Source organism: Ptychodera flava, chromosome 6 (genome assembly GCF_041260155.1).
Source record: "Ptychodera flava strain L36383 chromosome 6, AS_Pfla_20210202, whole genome shotgun sequence".
Lineage (NCBI taxonomy): Eukaryota > Metazoa > Hemichordata > Enteropneusta > Ptychoderidae > Ptychodera > Ptychodera flava.
In genome coordinates, this window is record NC_091933.1 from 36,933,017 (window position 1) to 36,952,140 (window position 19,124).

At 39.7% G+C, this 19,124-nt stretch overlaps 2 protein-coding genes across 3 annotated transcripts; one reads left to right on the forward strand and one right to left on the reverse strand.

Moving 5' to 3' along the window:
* The first annotated feature begins 275 nt into the window (after positions 1 to 275).
* Positions 276 to 8,068, forward strand: LOC139135652 (mannan-binding lectin serine protease 1-like). Its single transcript, XM_070703173.1, has 10 exons — positions 276 to 516; positions 2,520 to 2,712; positions 2,888 to 3,126; positions 3,993 to 4,202; positions 4,503 to 4,640; positions 5,334 to 5,486; positions 5,843 to 5,890; positions 5,937 to 6,029; positions 6,478 to 6,789; positions 7,073 to 8,068. The coding sequence occupies exons 1-10, from the start codon at positions 402 to 404 to the stop codon at positions 7,867 to 7,869; spliced, it is 2,298 nt and encodes a 765-aa protein (XP_070559274.1). The 5' UTR covers positions 276 to 401; the 3' UTR covers positions 7,870 to 8,068.
* A 1,138-nt stretch (positions 8,069 to 9,206) lies between these two features.
* LOC139135654 (U3 small nucleolar RNA-interacting protein 2-like) lies at positions 9,207 to 19,099 on the reverse strand. 2 transcript variants are annotated; one of them, XM_070703177.1, is made up of 12 exons: positions 18,943 to 19,099; positions 16,539 to 16,639; positions 15,367 to 15,470; positions 14,828 to 14,895; positions 13,974 to 14,142; positions 13,440 to 13,564; positions 13,103 to 13,195; positions 12,605 to 12,705; positions 11,869 to 12,066; positions 10,719 to 10,864; positions 9,784 to 9,863; positions 9,207 to 9,426 (listed from the first exon to the last, which is right to left on the reverse strand). In XM_070703177.1, the coding sequence occupies exons 1-12, from the start codon at positions 19,051 to 19,053 to the stop codon at positions 9,274 to 9,276; spliced, it is 1,449 nt and encodes a 482-aa protein (XP_070559278.1). In that variant the 5' UTR covers positions 19,054 to 19,099; the 3' UTR covers positions 9,207 to 9,273. The 2 variants fall into 2 exon arrangements, with proteins under 2 accessions (XP_070559278.1, XP_070559277.1); XM_070703176.1 differs by having other exon boundaries at positions 9,784 to 9,866.
* Between the last annotated feature and the right edge of the window lie 25 nt (positions 19,100 to 19,124).

Sequence of the window (19,124 nt, forward strand, 5' to 3'; positions counted from 1 at the left end):
GTGGGGGATACCTGACATGACACATCTTCCGATTTCCGTAGATCCTTGTTTTCATAATAAGTGGATGATAGCCCCCTCATACCGAGGAGCGGTGAAAGGAACATGCCGGTGACAACGTGTGCATCCACGTATCATCCATTGACCTTATGACCTCATGAAGATTAACAGCACTGGAACCCGATACAGAGTGCATCATTTTCAGGGAAATGCTTTGTTTGCCAACGCGGAAGTGGGATGTGGTACGGGGAAGTACCTTTTGTTGATGACGACAAAGATAGGAAGGAGGGGCGCTCTTATCACCAGGAATCAACAACGCAGCTAGTACAGCTATGCGAGGCAGATAGTTAGGCCACAGAGTTCAGACACTCTCCGTCGATTTTAGAAGGTTTCAGTTGATCACCATGCCTTATCACCACAAAACAAGAAGAGTATACTCTTGGATCATAGTTCTTGCGTGTTTCTGTATGTTAAATTCTTGTGAAGGTCAGAGCGGTGGCGATTTATACAGGATAAACGGTAAGGCCACTACATCAACCAATTCATGCTCATTTCTTCCACGGCTATTTCAGACTTATGTTCGAAGTATTATGACAAACATGCAAATGTACAAGTACGAAGATGTTGAAAAGGCAAGCTTGAAAATTCTCAGTAGTTCTTTATAATTCTGATACCCACTGTAGATAAACTTTTGTTTGGCTCTGGAGAACGAGTCCTTAAATTGAGTCCTTCAGTTGGCCTCTGTTTGCTTTAAGCATAGACCTCAGTCTATATGGAGTACTGCGGGAAGACCTATCGTCGAGGTACACTCAAGCGAGTAAATTGTATGAGCAGGTCATCATAAATGAAGAAAAACTTGCATTTCATGTTTCAAACCACTTCAGTCGTTGACTGTGTTCAAACATGAGGTGCAAGCGACTCCGTGGTTCAAACATGGACCAAGACTGAGCTCAAACCATGGAGCTAATCAAACCTAGGGCGGCATTACGTATACATAATCCGGTATATCTAAAGTCACATTTACATTTCCCTCTATCTCTTACTGAGTTTATGATTACATAAACTATTTTGAAGGAAATTCAAATCGGCGAGCAAAGCCCCACAACCATGAATGGATTATCTATTCAATCAACAAGAACAAATATACAAAATGTTTTAAGATTTCTTCGAGGTTCGCTACATAAGCTCTCGCGTATAAATCAACAAAATTTGGGCACGAAACAGAATATTTAATAAGTAAAATAAAAGCATCGGCCAGGGCGCCTACTTGCTCTCTCGAACAACGAAAATTTGATAGTAGTGGCATTCATGTAGGCGACTAGCAACCGGTGCCAAGTATAAACCTACAGCCTCTGTTGAAAGCCATACTAGCAAAAGACACCGCGTTTTGTCAAGGGTAAAGTAACCGTGTTAGGGTCTATGGTTTGTCTTTGTTTGCTATCGCCGAAGTCAGTTACATATTTCCATGCAATAGACTCTCGAAGAAAGTGTCGATGTACAAAGCTGGTATTGCAATTATGTGTCTTTCTCCTTTCACCCCGTAAGACAGGACCCGATCTGGAAGATCAGATGTGCTGTGAGGCCCGCCGCGTGTCCTCATTTGAACTTTTCCAGCTTTCAGTTCTACCACTAATCTATGGTCTCACTGCATATTTTTATTAATATTACGAGTATAACAATGGTTCTCCAATACGAGACAAAATTAATCCTTTTAATTTACTTTGTGAGTACCAAATGATTTCATCGGAAACTAACTCATACACTTTGATGCGCTGATGTACGTCTCTGTGTGACATGACATCCTAAACTACGACAGACATGTTTCATGAAGCATATCGTCATTATATTCTACTTCCTGAAGTACCGAATTTCAACTTTCATCACCTCCCACTATTTCTTAGTTTCACTGAAACCACAATGAAACTGCTGAAACTTAGGTCAAAATCTCAGTGGCATTTACTTGAAAGTGGTATGATCACGTCTCCTGCCTAATGTCAAGTTTAGTTACACAGGGTAGTTGAGGTATTATCGGAGGTTCAACTCAGTGTTGGTCGTCCGTGTTCTCCTTCAAGTCAAGCCACATCGATATCGTTGCCTGTTGTTGCCTTTTATAAACTTATAACATCACAATTAGCTTACTGATATGGAAAAGGTCGATCAAAATGAACATTGACAGATTTAGCACTAAATTAAACACTTATTCTCTGCTAGAATGGTGGTTAATATGGAAAAACATATGTACTTGCATCTTGCTGGACAATTTCTGCACATAGGAATAGATTGTATGGCGCAGCATAATACAGGGAACCACTACTTCAGTGTTTCACACAGGTAGATTATGCTACCTCGTGGAGGTGAGCGAAGAGCTCTTTTCTGCCGTGGGGTTCACGGGCTTAAAAGTAGATAGAATGCTGCGTGCGAAAGCGATTTCCTTCGGCATCATAATAGTAGAGCAGACTTTTTCTCTGCAGTCTTGACATGCTTATACTGACTGCCTTGACACACTAACGTTTACATTTTAGATGACGAAGATGACGACGATAGTTGCGGAGGTACTCGAAGCGTAAGGGAACTGCCTGGCCAAATTACGACTCCGAATTATCCAGACGCATACCCGGACAACGAGGATTGTAATTGGCTGTTGGTGGCAACACCTGGTGATCATGTCACTATTACTTTTGATGACTTTGACGTTGAGCAGGAAGATGACTGTCAGTGAGTACATTTCGGAGAATGTTATCTACGCATACCTGCGTTTTTCTTCGAGTTTAATTCCTAGTCGAAGTTTGAAATAAATTGCTGAATTGCTGAATATGACGGTGTAAGACAAAACCCAGTGAGTTCTGAAAGCTCGTAATTTGAAATGGAAAAGTGTATTTCTCATTCGCAGGTACGACAACGTCATGATTTTTGATGGCCCTGACAAAAGCTTTGACTTGATTGGTTCATTCTGTGGTAATACAATCCCAGAGGACATTGTCTCGACCAATCGCCATCTCTATATTACCTTTCATTCGGACCTATCGGAAAACGGCAGAGGATTTTCCCTAATTTACACGATCGATGACAACGATGCAGGCGATTCTGAGGAAATCCACCCTGAAGAGGAACCAGAATCAAATGAAAGAGGTAACATTGATCATATCAACTAAGGTTGATAAGACTACAATAATCCAGAATATGCCTTAATAAAGTTCATGACCCTACAACTTTTTGTAGAAAGAAATTTAAATCCTCCTTACCTGTAACTTAAGATGCATTTTTCATTCTTTTGTTCCGTATGTAAATACAGATATTCAATGCTTAACACCCAGAAATCGTGATGAAATGACTTATAGTCCAGAGCTTGTCAACAAAGACTTTTAAGAATTCATTTATCAACAATAACGTTTCCGGAGGACGACTAGTTTTGAACTCTTTGCCCCTTTCCAAGTAATTGGTATGCATTCGTCATCCATTGACATTATCGTAACTTTATAATCTTACTCCTGTGTTGAAGAAGAGGTCAATTCTCGTGCGTAAAGGACCGTGATTATTCAAATAAGGGCTATGTTTCTCCTTCAAAAATGTCAATGTTTGGAGAACGATCACGCACGGGCGCTTGCAGTTAGAGCGCTTCCCACGGCCATGCATGCGAGGGGAGTCCTTGGACGAGCCATAGTGTTCTTCTCCAGGCCATAGTGGTCTTCTCCAGCCTGGTTCTTCTCTTACCACTACGGCTCGGCCAAGGTCTCGCCTCGCATACACGGCCGTGGAAGGCGCTCTAACTGCAAGCGCCTATGGATAAGAATGTAAAGACACAGCACTACTCTCCTAGTACAACATTCAGATACTGTTCATAAACAGGACGACCTACATTGTTCGTCTTGACAAATCTGATTAGCCTTCACTGAGGGCTGTTTTCTCAACTTCCATGACCTTTTGTAAGGCTTCCTCTTCATCCTCTTGCCGGCTGAAATTGTCAAAAAAGTGACTATTTTACCCCATTCTTATAGAAAACGCTGAATGTCGGTATCTCTTCACCGAACAAGAAGGAAGTATCCAATCGCCGAATTATCCGTACAGTTACCCTAGCAACGCCGATTGTGTTTACATCATCAGTGTCGATGATGCAGCCACCATTGAGATCTCGTTCCTGGATTTAGAAACAGAAGGATACGGGTGTTCGTTTGATTACGTGGTCGTCAAAGATGGAAATAACCAAGGTATGGTACATAGAACCTAACACAAGTATATTCACATACATGCCACTTGTACCCGTTCTGAACGAGCATTGCACTATATGGATTAGTGTTTTATGATTTCCAAAAACTTATATGTCAGAAGACGCTGGCGGCAAATGAATGAAATAAGCTTACCTTCCTCTTTACACGGATGAAAAAAGGACAATATACAACAACATATTCATAGACTACGACTTGGTATCGTATCTTATTTCTTTTACATTTTAGCTGACTTCCTTTCCTTTTGTATCGCAAAGATTTTCCCCCATTTTTAAATTTCAGATGCGGACACCATCGATACGTATTGTGGAAACGGAATACCGGATCCCATTACATCAACAGGAAATGTGCTTTACATACACTTTGTATCAGATGGTTCAGACAATCGCAGAGGTTTCCATCTAGATTATAAGGCAAAAGGTACTCAAGTGTATACCTAACTTTTTATGCCAGAGATGCTACTCAAAGTGTCCTGTTTTTAACCGCAGTATTTTTTTTACTTTTGAAAGATTTTCACTTGGTTCATACTTGTTTCAGTTATATTCTAGTCTCGGTTACCCTAGACTGCTCTGCTGGACTCTCATCGGGGCGGCCGGATGAACTTCAAATCCCCGCATAGCAGTCTGGGTAATCGAGACAAGTTGGATTCAATATTTATTGCTTTCGTGTGAAGGCTTCTCCGATGTGCCGAAAATCAAGAATAGCTACTTGCGACTGTTTTTTTTGGTTAGTTTTCGTGTTTGTAAAAACTTATTGGACTATGCTTTTTGTAGAACAATCAATTTTGCTTTCTGAATGGTGCGGTGTTTTCGTGACTGTAAAGGCACATGCACATTAGGACACCGAATTACTCGAAGGCGGAATTATGGGGCGACTGAGTCAATATGTGGACGATGTATCGATTTTATAAACCATCTGACTACCAAATATGCATTTCTCTTGAAATTTTGGTGAATGTTCGTACCACGTTAAAGTCACCTTCATTCTTAACTTTTGCATCTTATTTAAACATTTTTGAAATAAATTCAAACGACCTTTCCGATATTAGCGGCGCGCTGCCCTTAATTTTGTTTCTTAGTACTTATTAAACTAAAACATATTTGAACCTTACAGGTATTGACCAGCCCGTCGCAGAACAACTCTACTTTACCGAGTCTCCCCAGAACCTGACAGTTGACATTGGACAGTCTGTAACACAACGATGCAGAGCCAATAACGATGACGTCGTCATCACGTGGTTCAAAGATGGAATATCTCTTAATCAAGGTTGGATTTTTGTACTTGTAGGCCCTATGTATTTGTTGGCTATGAGTGATTTCCACTGACGTTGTCAGGGGGTGTTAATATCGACGGTGCTAAAAAAAACCGTCGTTGTGGGACAGAGCCCCGTATTTTAGCACCGTGATGGGTCTATGAGAACTGCGACAAATATAAATTTTGAATATTTCATTATTCTATTTTTAAATTACAAAAACGCATTTTCATCAGTACTTTGCTTGAAGTTGTGCTACACAAACTATCTACAATAGACTGAGTGTGATAATTATGCCGATCTGATAAACGACTAAAACTTTAAAAACAATTCACAGAATGCGTTACAGAACTTGCTCAATGTTTTTTAGGTGTTAATGACGGCATCTACATCCTAGAAGATGGTTTATTCATCATACCTGAGATTAGGCATCTACATCCTAGAAGATGGTTTATTCATCATACCTGAGATTAGTGATCAACATTTGGACAAGTATAAATGCCGGATTCAGACCCGCCGTGGAAGTTTCATAGAAACTACTGTCTCTCTGCACACAGGTAAAGCCCATACCCTTGCTACAATCTCTGCATTTCAATTTCGCTCACGTCAACCCCAAACAAAACTTGTAATAATGCCCTTTTAATTATAAAAAGTAAAAATCGTTGGAACATGATATTGGTGATAGAGTTCCATTTCACAACGCTTACATACAAAGCATATGTATCATGGGAAATACATCCGTAAATCATTCAACAAAGCGTCTTTTTCAAGTTCCATAGTTCCTTCAAATACACTTTGCGCTCTATTTTACGTAAACCTATATACATCATCTCAGGTCTGTGAATAAAGTTCCACTATGAAGCTCACTCCTCGCAAAATGTTTACTGAAGATGAAGCGTTTAAAACACAATAAGGAAAAAATGACCGTTTACTGTCCGATAAAACCGCATGTCGACTATAATGCCACAACATGTTACAATTTTAATTCATTAATTTGTCTCTCAGCGGATTCGCTAATTGCCGGTGAAGTGTTTCAAGTCGTCCCGTCTGATGCTACAATCAACGAGGAAGACATCCATGCATTCCACTGCGAGGTGGCGCCAGGTTTAGGATACACCGTTGCCTGGGAAAAAGACGGCAACCCTATCGACTTTGACCACAGGATTTATCAGATTCAGGGCAATGACCTTTACGTCTCGATGGCGTTGCCATCACACGGTGGACAGTATACATGCGTTGCGATTGGAAATAATGACGAAAGAATAGCCACAGCCTCCGCACGGTTGACCATAGTGCCCAAGAAAACTGTGGCAGAGGGTAAGCTGGGCAAAATTGTTGCAGTCGCCGGGGGCGCTCTCTTTGTCAACGTTTCGCATGTGATTGTATTTTGGTAAGGTCGAAATTGCGTACTTTCGATCTCGCACACTTATTACAAAATATTATTTTCAACACAATGCATACGTGACTGTTATTCCGCGGAAAAACTAAAGGCACACAATCGGTTAATTTCGTTTCGGAAATCAAATTTTGCATGATCAAATTTTATGCTGGAAAATAGGGAATGTCTGACGTAGTTTTTACTTTCTTTTTTTACTTATAGTCTGTGGTAAAGTGATGGTTGGCAATGATACAACCGAAGACGCAACTCCAGCTGAAGACAATTTTCGGATTGTTGACGGGAAGACTTCGGTGAAAGGTACAGCGCCATGGATGGCCAGGCTCTGGAACGTTTATGATCGTCGTCATTTTTGTGGCGGCAGTGTTCTCAATGACTACTGGATTGTAACTGCTGCACATTGTTTCAGAAATTTGGCCGGTCCCCCTGAACAACTGGTGGAAATCCGCCTTGGAGATTACGACGACTTGCAGCCTGATCCGGAAGAACGGATTCACCCGATTGCGGAGGTTATACCGTACCCGGATTTTGACGGGAGTAATTTTGACGGCGATATCGCCTTGGTGAGACTTGTCACAAAAATTCAATTTACAGACTACATCTGTCCGATATGTTTGCCAAGCAAACTAGTTGCACAAGCCATGCTGAAAAGAAATCAGGTTGGACGTGTTCTTGGATGGGGACAAATATCAGAAGGGGGACGATATCCCCGATATTTGAACGAGGTGAACGTCCCAGTCCGGCGGAAACCAGAATGTGTGGAGTCTGCGCAGCCTTATGAAATGACATCCAATATGTTCTGTGCTGGTTACCGTGGGGCACTGACTGGAGACGCGTGTAAAGGTGACAGTGGCGGTCCTTTCGTTCAACAGAGAAATAGCACTTGGTATCTGGTCGGTATTGTCAGCTGGGGGGAGGGATGTGCAAGAGAAAATGAATTTGGCTTCTACACAAAAGTTTACAAATATTACGCTTGGATTGACGATGTTCTCAACCAGTAACAAGGACACCAAAATGTGGAATTTTCAGTGTACGCCCTCTACTGGTTGGTTGTTTTCAGGGAGGTACCGGTGGAGAGCGCTGTAAGCTCTGCCCGCAAGTCTGTACAAGGTGTTGCTAAGCGGTAATGCAGCTTTGAGAAAGCCAGTAACAAGCAAAACTATCTTAAACCATTGTAACCATGTTTCATCACCGGGGGTTGTCTACATGTTCGTCCCCAGGGGTGGGTAGGTGTTTCGTTGTATCGCTAATAAAGATATATTCTACCAACCTTTGGTGTTTCGGTCTTAACTTAGCACTGCCCTTGACAATCTTGCGTATACGTTTTATCAACATGCTGCGTCTATTATCTGATGAGTTTGAGCGCCTAATTAGCCAAAGTAATCAAGGGTAAATTACTAATCTGTGGACGCTCTCACCAGATTATCACCGGATTAAATATGACAAAGTCAATAACGAACGCACCAGCAAGGTATCTTCAGTTATACCTTGCTGGTGCGTTCGTTATTGACTTTGTCATATTTAATCCGGTGATAATCTGGTGAGAGCGTCCACAGATTAGTAATTTACCCTTGATTACTTTGGCTAATTAGGCACTCAAACTCATCAGATAATAGACGCAGCATGTTGATAAAACGTATACGCAAGATTGTCAAGGGCAGTGCTAAGTTACACCGAAGTTAGACCGAAACACCAAAGGTTGGTAGAATATATCTTTATTAGCGATACAACGAAACACCTACCCACCCCTGGGGACGGACATGTAGACAGCCCCCTGTGGTTTCATTGAAGAATTTCCATCAGTCAATATCTATTTGACAAACACATATACAGCAGCATATTCCGAAGCCTTCTGTTTTAAACCTTACAGTTTAAAACCTGATTTTATTTTCGCGGACAAGTGGTCTGTATAGCACATTTCATATTCAGCTGAGTAAAAATTTCAAAAGCCAGGAGATAATCTGTTCTGTCAACAGTCTTCCTGCAGGAGAAAACCAAGCTTTGTTTAGATAAGGAGTTCATTTTCTGTAAAAAAGAATTTCTTTTCTTTAATTTTGTAAAGAATTAAAACTTTGGCGGAGGGCGGCGTCTATTATCTGATAAGAGGAGTCACAGACTTAAACATCTGTCGTTTGAGGGCGCTGTCTACACGAACGGGGAGGGGAGCATAGAGAGTGCTCGTGAACAGTTGATTTTCAGTTTAATAGGAGAGTCACTGCTATTGATGTAGTGGTGGAGGAACTGTGATCTAATGACAACTACAACGCGTGTGTGCACAATGCACTGAACACTATATTATTCTTAGGAGAGAACATGAATTGCTCAAGTACACATCAAATAATTTTTATTCAAGATAATTTTATTCCTCTTTGTTCAATAAAGTTAAAGAATAAAGGATGTCTTAACTATGAGCTATCTTTCTTTCTTAATTTGATGACAACTATGCTGTTTTTGGCTTCTTTAAGTCGCCACCATCTTCCTAATCTGTGTTCTTGTCCGACACCAGCCACTAGGAAACTACCATCGCTAGAAAACTGCAAGGCATTCACAAAACCAACCTGCATTAGAGAAAAACAAGACAGAGGTGACAAGTAAGAAAGCTGTCTAGGATTCAAACTGTCACTTGACTGTATAGACTACCTATCATATAGTATATATGGTATGCATATTGCTTTATTTCAATTTGTCTACTCGGTCATTAAACTTTTGGATATTAATACATTTTTGCACTTTTTGTTGAACAAAAAAATTGAGTTGGAAGTGGAAAGGAACTACATTCAGTAATCTGTCTCATTCTAGCAAACTGATGTGAAAGGACAGATGAAAAGGGAAGGTGAGAAAACTATAGACGTTTTTCATTTGTAAATGAACTAATCCTACAGTCATCATAGGGGTCAAAGGTCATGTCTACTTACCACAGGTATTTGAAACAATGGCTGCAGTGACTTGAAATGTTCTCCACACTGCCAAACACGAATACTGGAATCTCTGGACCCTGCTGGAACAAAAAATGGATATGTCTTTTAAACATTTTCAATACTTTTCTAATATACCACTTGTCCGGACTCATTTTAAAGCACTTCAAGTAAGAAACATTTTTACGTTCTTATTTTTTAGAAAAATAAAATTTTGTATTTTTCTCCATACAGTTAACACACGTGTGGCAGCTATTTTGAATTTCAAATTCTCTAGTTCCAGACTTTGCATGTTGACCTTTAACTTTTATTCTTGATTTGGCAAGAGAATGGATGAAACTTTCATTCAGGAAGGTTTCAGCAAAACTTTAAGTCTTTCACTTTTGAGTAGTCGCATACTACCTTAATTGCCTGTAAAAATCTTATAACATAGCCATATCAGGCAGAATCCATTGTGGAAGGTTTTCAGATTTTCAAAATCTTTTAGTTCTCTGCTGGTCTACAGCTCAGAAGACCAATTTTCAATATTACACAGAAACTTACTGTTCTCCGCAGTTTCACATGGAGATGGGTTGGAATTACAAATATTTCAAACTTTGAGGTAATTAACTTCTCCAATCCAAACGTTTGCACAATGATCTCAAAGTTTTGGTCTTATGTAAGAAAATCATTTCAAGTTTCTTTGAGCAAAGTACCAGGACAAGTTAAAATCTTTCAGTTTCCAGGTGCACATTAGAGAAATGATGCAAATTATCCTTTACTGTGTGGCAACACGATTGGTCACACACAAATCATGCAAAGATGAAGGGATATAATACATAAGTTTTGCTATCTGGGCATACTTTATTTTGATCGCTTTGATAAAAAAGAGTTCCTTTTTTGAAAACCAATTTACAGTCCATCTAATGGATGTTGAAATTACAGTAGACACAAACCTGATGCCACCATGTCTGTACTTTTCAATGCAGCTACCGCTGAGATCCAGTTCTCATCAGGAAGTTTGCCATTGTCGGTGTTACTGTGTGCATTCTGTATCACTACTGTTGGTTTCTTCTTCATCACGCTCCACAATGCCAGTGATCTACACAGCATGGCATTTTATGAGAAAAAAGAAGTTGAATCAGTTACCGCCATGAGGAAAACTTGTCTGGTTCTGGTAAACTTCATTACAAACAGCTCTAGTGATGGTCAAAATGGCTCCATGGATTAGTGTGTTTGACTCTGTTTTGGTTATGTGTGGAATCTACCAGTGAAAGAGTGCACATACTTTTATGTTCTCATGACAGAATGCATAATGAAATAGTATGCTCTTACGGTAATACATTAACCTTTCTCTGCAGATGATGTCACAGATTGGCTCTATGTAGTAACAGTTCATGTTGTAACAAACTCCACTTATAATTTCTGTCATGATTTGTCAATTTATGGTCAGATGGACTCATTTTAGCACTGATAGATGCAAAAATTAAACTGTCCAAGAAGAAGTTTGGAAGTGCTACCATGAAAATGTCATCGGCGTGAGTACACATTCTAGAAAACATAAACAAAGACGGAGCTGAAGTCTTTGATAGAGATGAATGACAGCTGAAAAATTTCACAATTTTCAGAGTGGAAATGAATGAAGTGTGTTATACAAAATACAGACTGGCCATATTAAGGTAACAGCACACATTTGTTTCTTAAAGTCTGCAGCCTACATGTAAATCTATTGGACATCCCTATAAAAATTATGTTACCTTAGGCAACAGTGACCCACTGGTCCTTGGTGAAACCAACATTTGCTTTTGGCCAGTCAGTATTTGCATTCTACAGTGTCATTCTCACTCTTATGCCACTGTTTTTGAGATCTTACAATTGCCTGAAGTGTCCAAAACTGTTTCTGTCAGTGTTTTAATTGTGTTAGCACTGTCATGTAACTCTGTGGAATATGCACTTTTATAGTACAGTTGACATTGATGAATTGCTCTGGTTCAAGCATAGACCCTCAAGTTTTTCTCGAGGGTCTATGGTTCAAGTCATAATAGGAAATAAACTGTTTTCTTTGATGCTTTCTCACTATGGCCATAGGATATTTCTGACCCTTACCCATCATCAGCTCCAGATAAAAAGTGCCCTTCATTAATCAGCTGTATACAGTCAATACAGCCTTGGTGTCCATGGAACACTAGCTGTGATTCCTCAATCACCTTCCATATTCTGATGGTTCCATCACGTCCTCCGGAGGTTATCGCCCTCTCCCGACTCAGACTGTCAATTCCTGTGATGTCACTCTGGTGACCAAATCTGAGGACATGCGAAATAATTGAACGAAAATGAATAAAGAAGCCACATTTTCCTCACTTTAACTTCATATCTGGATGTCACTACATCTGTCATAGACAATGACAAAGAAAATGCCTCTACTTCTTTCAATGTAATCTATTTAATCTCGTGTAATTATTATCAAATTTCAGAGTAGATCCCGTAACACCAAGTGTGAATGTTCATGCTAATCAGAATTTCACAATGAACATATGTATACCTGTACATTTTTTGTACAGTACTGCATCAGAACATATAGTTAGAACAACCTAGATCAATCATGCAAGATTGGATTCAACTGGGCTGCAGCATGTAAAATCTTACAAATACACTTTCAAGAGAGTGGAAAAACAGTATTAGTACGTTGATCTTTCTGCTAAATCAATACACTAACTCATAGTAGTGTTAACAAACAGGTCTGCTCTATCAAAGTATTGCTCACAACTTCAGTAGTCTTTGTCAGATTGGGTGACAATCTTGGATGGAGTGGAAAGGCATAAAGAACACACCAAAAACTTACAATGTTTCTACATAGGCCATTTCATCCAAGTTCCATATTTTGACAGATCTGTCATGTGATGCACTGAATAGCTGGTGTGTGTTTCTTCTGAATGCAAGACCCTGACAATAGATATAGAATAATTATCATTTCACTGAAATGTCTGATGTCACAAAACACTGGAATGTGCTCCTTGCATCCCAAGAGAATGGTGCAGCCCTATTGTTTCATATGGCAATCTCAGACCTCTGTAAGGCAACTTTGTGGTACAAAACTGAGGGTTTTTTTTCAGTGAGAAGGACAATTTCGCTGTACACTGCTTTGAATACCTGGGCTTGAGTTTAGTTTCCGTTTTTCACAGGCTGGGTGAAAGCATTGTTGTAAATTCCACTGGATAAGAAAAAAATGTTTGAATTTTGCAGACCTTGTCTTCATCCACAGAAATAGTGGTATAAGCTACGCTAGTGCACAAAATAGCAATATATCAAATGCGAGCAGACGGATGTCAACTGAACTCACCGATATTGCATCTCTGTGTCCTTTGAAAGTGTGCAACAAGTCACAGGTAACTGGATCCCACACATGGATTAATTTATTCCTGCACCCTGACACCTGGAGTACATGGAAAACAATTAAGATACATGTAGATATGAAGTGCATGAAACTCAAAAAAATTACGTTTTCATTCCTGACAAACCCATTTATAAAGGTGCACATCACAGAGAATATTTGCAAAAATATCGTATGTCATTTACATCCTATTAACAAGGGTAAAATTTGGATGAGGTGTTTTTCATTTACCTGTAGATTTAAACAAAATACTAATTTTCACCAGATGATTACCGTTATTACTTACCAGAAATTTTCCGTCTGATGAAATTGCTAAACATAAAATATGTGCCGTATGGCCTTTATGTTTGCCTTCAGTTCCTTTCCTTCCACCGGGAATCACATGTTCCTTCTTTCCTGTTTCTATATTCCCTGTCAAAATAAGTTCAGACAAAGTCAGTGACTATCAGCGACAGCTAGAAATAGATGTGATATAAATAATACATAAAAAGATTACTGTTAGTGCTAGCATTTCCCAATTATCTGAGAATATACCTGACCTGTGTACAATAGGTCAATACAGTACAAGTCATTCTCATATGCTGAATATCAAACACAGGCAGGTTATTCTCTTTTCTGTGCATGTCAAAACTTGCAGTGACATTTTTGAAGCGTTTTTTTCACTATAAGACAGTTCCTCTTCATAATATATTATAACACTGTTTTCCACTTGGGTATGCAATACTGCATTACATTTGATAATAATGACATGACACCTTACTTTGAACAGACTAGTTGACGGTAGCACAGCATTCAGGATAACCAATTTATTTACACTCACATTTTATTATTGAACAATCTTTTGCAGCAGAAAATATGTACTTGTCATCAGGTGATATGACTAAGCAAGTAATTGATAACTGATGGCCACGGAGAACCCTCATGTCATCCTCTGTAGGCTCCTCATAGTCTTTGGCAACTTTCTTCTGGAGTCGACCAGCCTGTTCTAACTGAGGTACAAAAGAGATGTTGGCATTAAAAGCCCAAGTGCATCATGACATCACAAACACATCTACAAATTTAAATGAAGAGTGGCTGCTAAACTTTATGTCAATACTTGAAGATTGTTATGATATTGAACGACACTAGTGGATGGTGATTATATAGATATCACTGGGTTTTGACTCGAAACCTGAATACAACACAAACAAACCAAATTTGAAACTTGTTTTCGTCTAAATATTGTTGCTGGAGATGACTTTGACTTCAAGGTAATGTGCCAGTTCACAAAAGCAAACCATATGCATGTTTAGAAATTTTCCCACGAAAACAAAGTAATTGATTAAAATAACATTGAGGGCGCACTGAAAAATTGTATGGAACTAAACAGTCTACATGGTACAAGGTTTGGGAACTCTGATAACAATTCTACTGTTACTAATACAATTGCATTGATTTACCGTGGGGAACACAGGGTTAAATTTCCCTGGTTAACAAAACACTGAATAAATTGATTTGAAAATCAGATTTCAGAAGTACCAAACAACTTCACAAGATTAACAGACAGCAAAAATGAAGAAAACAATTGTAATATTGTACGAAAAAAAATTTTGACTTCTGAAAAAAAGGGAAAAGCTGAATGTCCGGCCAAATTTTTGTAAGTACAGATTATCAACATACGAAAGATAAACTTACAACTTCCTCTTGTAATCTGTGAGAAATTGCATCTTTAAGTAAATCTTCAGATTCTTGTTTTTCTTTCTCTGGAACATGAACATCACACAGAAACATCAACAATTTTGTACATCATCGTGGTATCATTTGAAGACTGTAGCATTTTAACTGATCAAAATGTTGGGAAATATTGCAATTGCTTGACTTCATACTGTGATGCTTTTAGAGAGCTGAATAGAATACTAATGAATCATACGAATGAATTGTTATTTTTAAGTAAGAACAACTTATTCTGGGTCTGGGTCCAAGAAGAGAACTCCTTATTATAAATTAGAATGATTCCAGTTTAAACTTTTGGCAGTTCATGATTAGGTGATAGAAGGAATTTAAATTCATAGAATACTAGAAGTTGGAAATGTATTTTTTTATATTTTCAGTTCATATGCACATGTACAGCATTCTTAATATTGTGACAAATAAATTAGATTACTTATTTTAAAACAGAGCAAGCTGAAATTACTTTAATGAAACCATCTTTCTTCATTATTTTTCCATCTTACCTTGGGATTCCAATTCTGCAAGATATTGCTTGGTAAGTCTCAATCTCTTCTCCTGGGCAGTCTCATCGTTATCTGATTCAGATTCAATAGCTGATGCCTCGTCACTGCAATACCAATGATAAAGGCAGTTGTCGTTGATGTGATTATAGTCATGAAAACTATTGTTTAACTCAAAATATGCTATAAAACATTTAATCTGTCAGATATTCACAAGCTGTCCAAATTGATGTACGGTGATAACTGATCCTTTGTAGAATAGAAAAAAAAACCATTGCCCAGCTAGGTCCAGGAAAACATGATATGCTGGCAAATTCAGTTAAATTTAGGACTCCTGAGGGCAAACTCATGTGTTTTGGCTGTCAGTGAGTAGGTCTATAAAGCTGCATTCATTGAGGGGAGTGTATGTGTCCAAAAACTTAGAAGAAGAATGTTGCTAAGAAGTGTGTGAAAAATTTTGTATATACAATAAAACCTTTAGTATTCCACAAACATGCAGTGGTGTTCAGTTTAAGTACTTAATCAAGCATACAGTAATTTCAGCAGGCTGGGCACTACCTCATTTTCTGCCCATCAACTCCCCCCCCCCCTCCAATAAACAAACCCACAAAGCCTTCATGTCTTGCAAAGGTTCAGATTTCCTAATCCTTCTCCACGGATGATATCCATGTAAACCTCTTTCTCCTGAGTGGTACCACTAATAACTGCCTGATTTTAACCTGTTGTCACCTTTACAGAATATACCTCAGTCAAATTTTTTTCAGATTTTTGCCAAAATTTTGATAAAGAACTGTAGCCAAGGAAGTATGATTTCAATTTGGTCCAAAGTTATCAAAAACATTACAGAAAAATTCATAAAATTTGGTAAAATGTTGCTCTAAAATTTTGGTGGGAGAAATGACAGCGCTCAAAGAGTAAACTTTCTTACGACTGAGATGAATATTTGATGGTTGAAACCATCTAAAACAAGTGCAGTTTGATTCTATGGATACATCATCCTTTCACTGCTAATCAAAAGGCTTCATACTGATTGGGGATTAACCAGTACATCCCACTTCTTTGTAAAACAGACCAACAACCAAATATGGTCTCGGGCCACACCATTGGTCTTGTATTACATGTATCACGAAAGTTTCTACCCTGGCATGAGTCAAAGTTTCTATAGACTAACTTACCTATCAATTTCTGATTCACTTTCAATTTCCTCATTCTTTATTCCAGGCCTTCCCTTGGTCTTGAATTTCTGTCTGTCTCCACCTGCTTCTTTGGCAGCTTTCTTTATGATTGAAGTATAAAGACATCATTAGTGATGCAAAGTCACTAACAGGATTATCAATGCATGTCTACTGTTAGTACTTTACCATGGCACTAATACTGTGTTCCCACTAGCCAAACCAACGCCGCCGGTAACTAACGGTTTTGATTGGTAAACACCTGTGGATTAACCCTTAATCTCTACTTATGTCCATACACGGAATTTCCTCCGGTGTTTTGAGGAAAACACCGGTTGTTTGCGCCCTCTACGTTCAATATATGTCTATAGTAGAAACCGAGTCTAACTTCAGCATCGTCAGGTTGGATATAAACAACAATGGCGGATGTCCAGGACGCAACTGTAGCGGCGTGTCTCCTGTATTTTCACCTTCATATGCGATCCAGACGGATTCAACAGTTCAATCGTCGCCTCAGGAATGCCCAGCAACATGGACACAACGTACTTCAGTTTGACCATGACGAGTACGCAAGAAATTTTCAAGAACGCCGTAGGCGATCGACCATGCGTTTCATGTACATGCTGCTTCAGCATTTAAACAATGCATTGACGCCAGTGGCCCGAGTCTGTCACTTCTTTAAACTTTGCTTTAAGGGCCTTCACTTTTCTGTGAATCTGATCGGCACTTCTGTTCAGTCCCTTTGCCATGGCTTTCTCTGCTAATGTACGATACACTAAGCTGTCCCTTGACGTGCCGTCCATCATCTGTTGAATCCCAGAATCTTTCCAGATGGAAATCAGGAGGGCTACTTCATCTTCCGACCAGTTATTTCCCCTGAAAGCTGGAGGGCATTGAACGGGAGCGAGAGATCTGTTGTCTTCCATGGTTCGTGTCGAGTCCAGCTATGCGTACTGTGCACTCGAGCTGATAGGTCAGAGGTAATGTTTTGGACAAAAGTCGTCGCGAGAGGGCGTTTACACCGTCGTTAACCGTTCTGACACACAATTTGCGTCGGCGCGCCGTTGCAGGTCTGACGAAATTCGACGCCGTAGATCGACGCCGTCGCAGCACCGTCGTTAACTGTTCTCACACGTGGTTTTCGTCGTTGTTTACCATAACAACGGCGTTCACAACGTTGTTAAATGCTGTGTCAGAACGGCACTTTTGTCTACCCACTACACTCAGTGTAGTGGGGAGTATGGTATTTTGTTCAAAACATAGGTCTTTTGGCCCGACCTAAGTAAATGCATCGCGAAGTCCAGGTGGACTAAATTCATGGCTCTGTTAACTTGAAATCAATATAAGCTGATAGTTACTTGTAATATGTGCAGTGCAGGGGGTGGCGTGTTCTTCTTTCCCCCGAAATGTAATGCACAGTATAGAAACCATGGTTTTTCTCGGCGATCTATGTAGAAACCATGGAGGTACCAGAAGAGTACCTCCATAGTAGAAAGGATTACAGTTAACTTGCACCTTTTCCAACCTGCCCAGAACCGACTCGCCCGATACAAACTTGCCCGATTCCAACTCACCTGAAACCAACTCACCCGATTCCAACTCACTCGAAACCAACTCGCCCGATACAAAATCTCCCATTGCTTTAGATGTTACATGTAGTAATAATATATCTTGTGTTATAGATTCCACATACTTTGTGTTGCATTGTAAAGTTTTGCAGAGTGGACAGGCGCCTGTCAAAAATTGGTTACAGACACGTAGGACATTTATTGCCAAACTTGACACCACATTTGAACGAAATTATCTGCTCTTCTTTCACTTAAAGCCCCAGTAATGCTAACTTTTGATGATTTTTTGGACATAATATTCTCCCATGTAAAAATTACAAAATAAGTTCAAACAAGTTTTATACGTAGTAGCGAAAGCAGTCATTCGCGGTATCGTATCACCCGAGCAATACCATTGTATTAGTCATGTCTCGTACATTTCTTGTACGTGTACTGTATTTTGGCCGATGGTGTTGTCGATTTAAAAGTATCTTGTGTCGTGACTATCGCGTCTCACCATGGTGGAACTAGGAGACACACAACACATGCACATGGAGGCTGTGTTCGGAGTCGCTGATTTGTCAGGGCGAGCTGGTCATAAAAATCACAAATTGATTTCGGGCAAGTTTGTATCAGGCGAGTTGGTTTCAGGCGAGTTGGAAAAGGTACGAGTTAACTGTTAGTGATACACATGTACCCTGGTAGAAACACGTGTTGTAGTGGCCACCGAGGAGCCCCAAGCTAGTGCTGCGGTTGTAGCAAGGACAAAAATGAACAAATGTGCTCGTGAAAGTGCTATACTATTAGTCCCATCATCAAAAATTCTTTCTGGCGGAAAACTAAGAGCTGAAACATATTACCTTTCGTTTCACTCCCGTCTTTGACAGCGATTTTTTGGCTGAAGCCCGATCTCCCCTAATGAAGAAGCCCGACATTTCCGGTTTACGCAGCTGTTCGGTTGGTCGACGCATGCGCCGCCACCGTGGAGTGTGCGCGCTTGGGTCAAGGGTCACTGTTTAGGTATGAAAGCCAATCATAACTT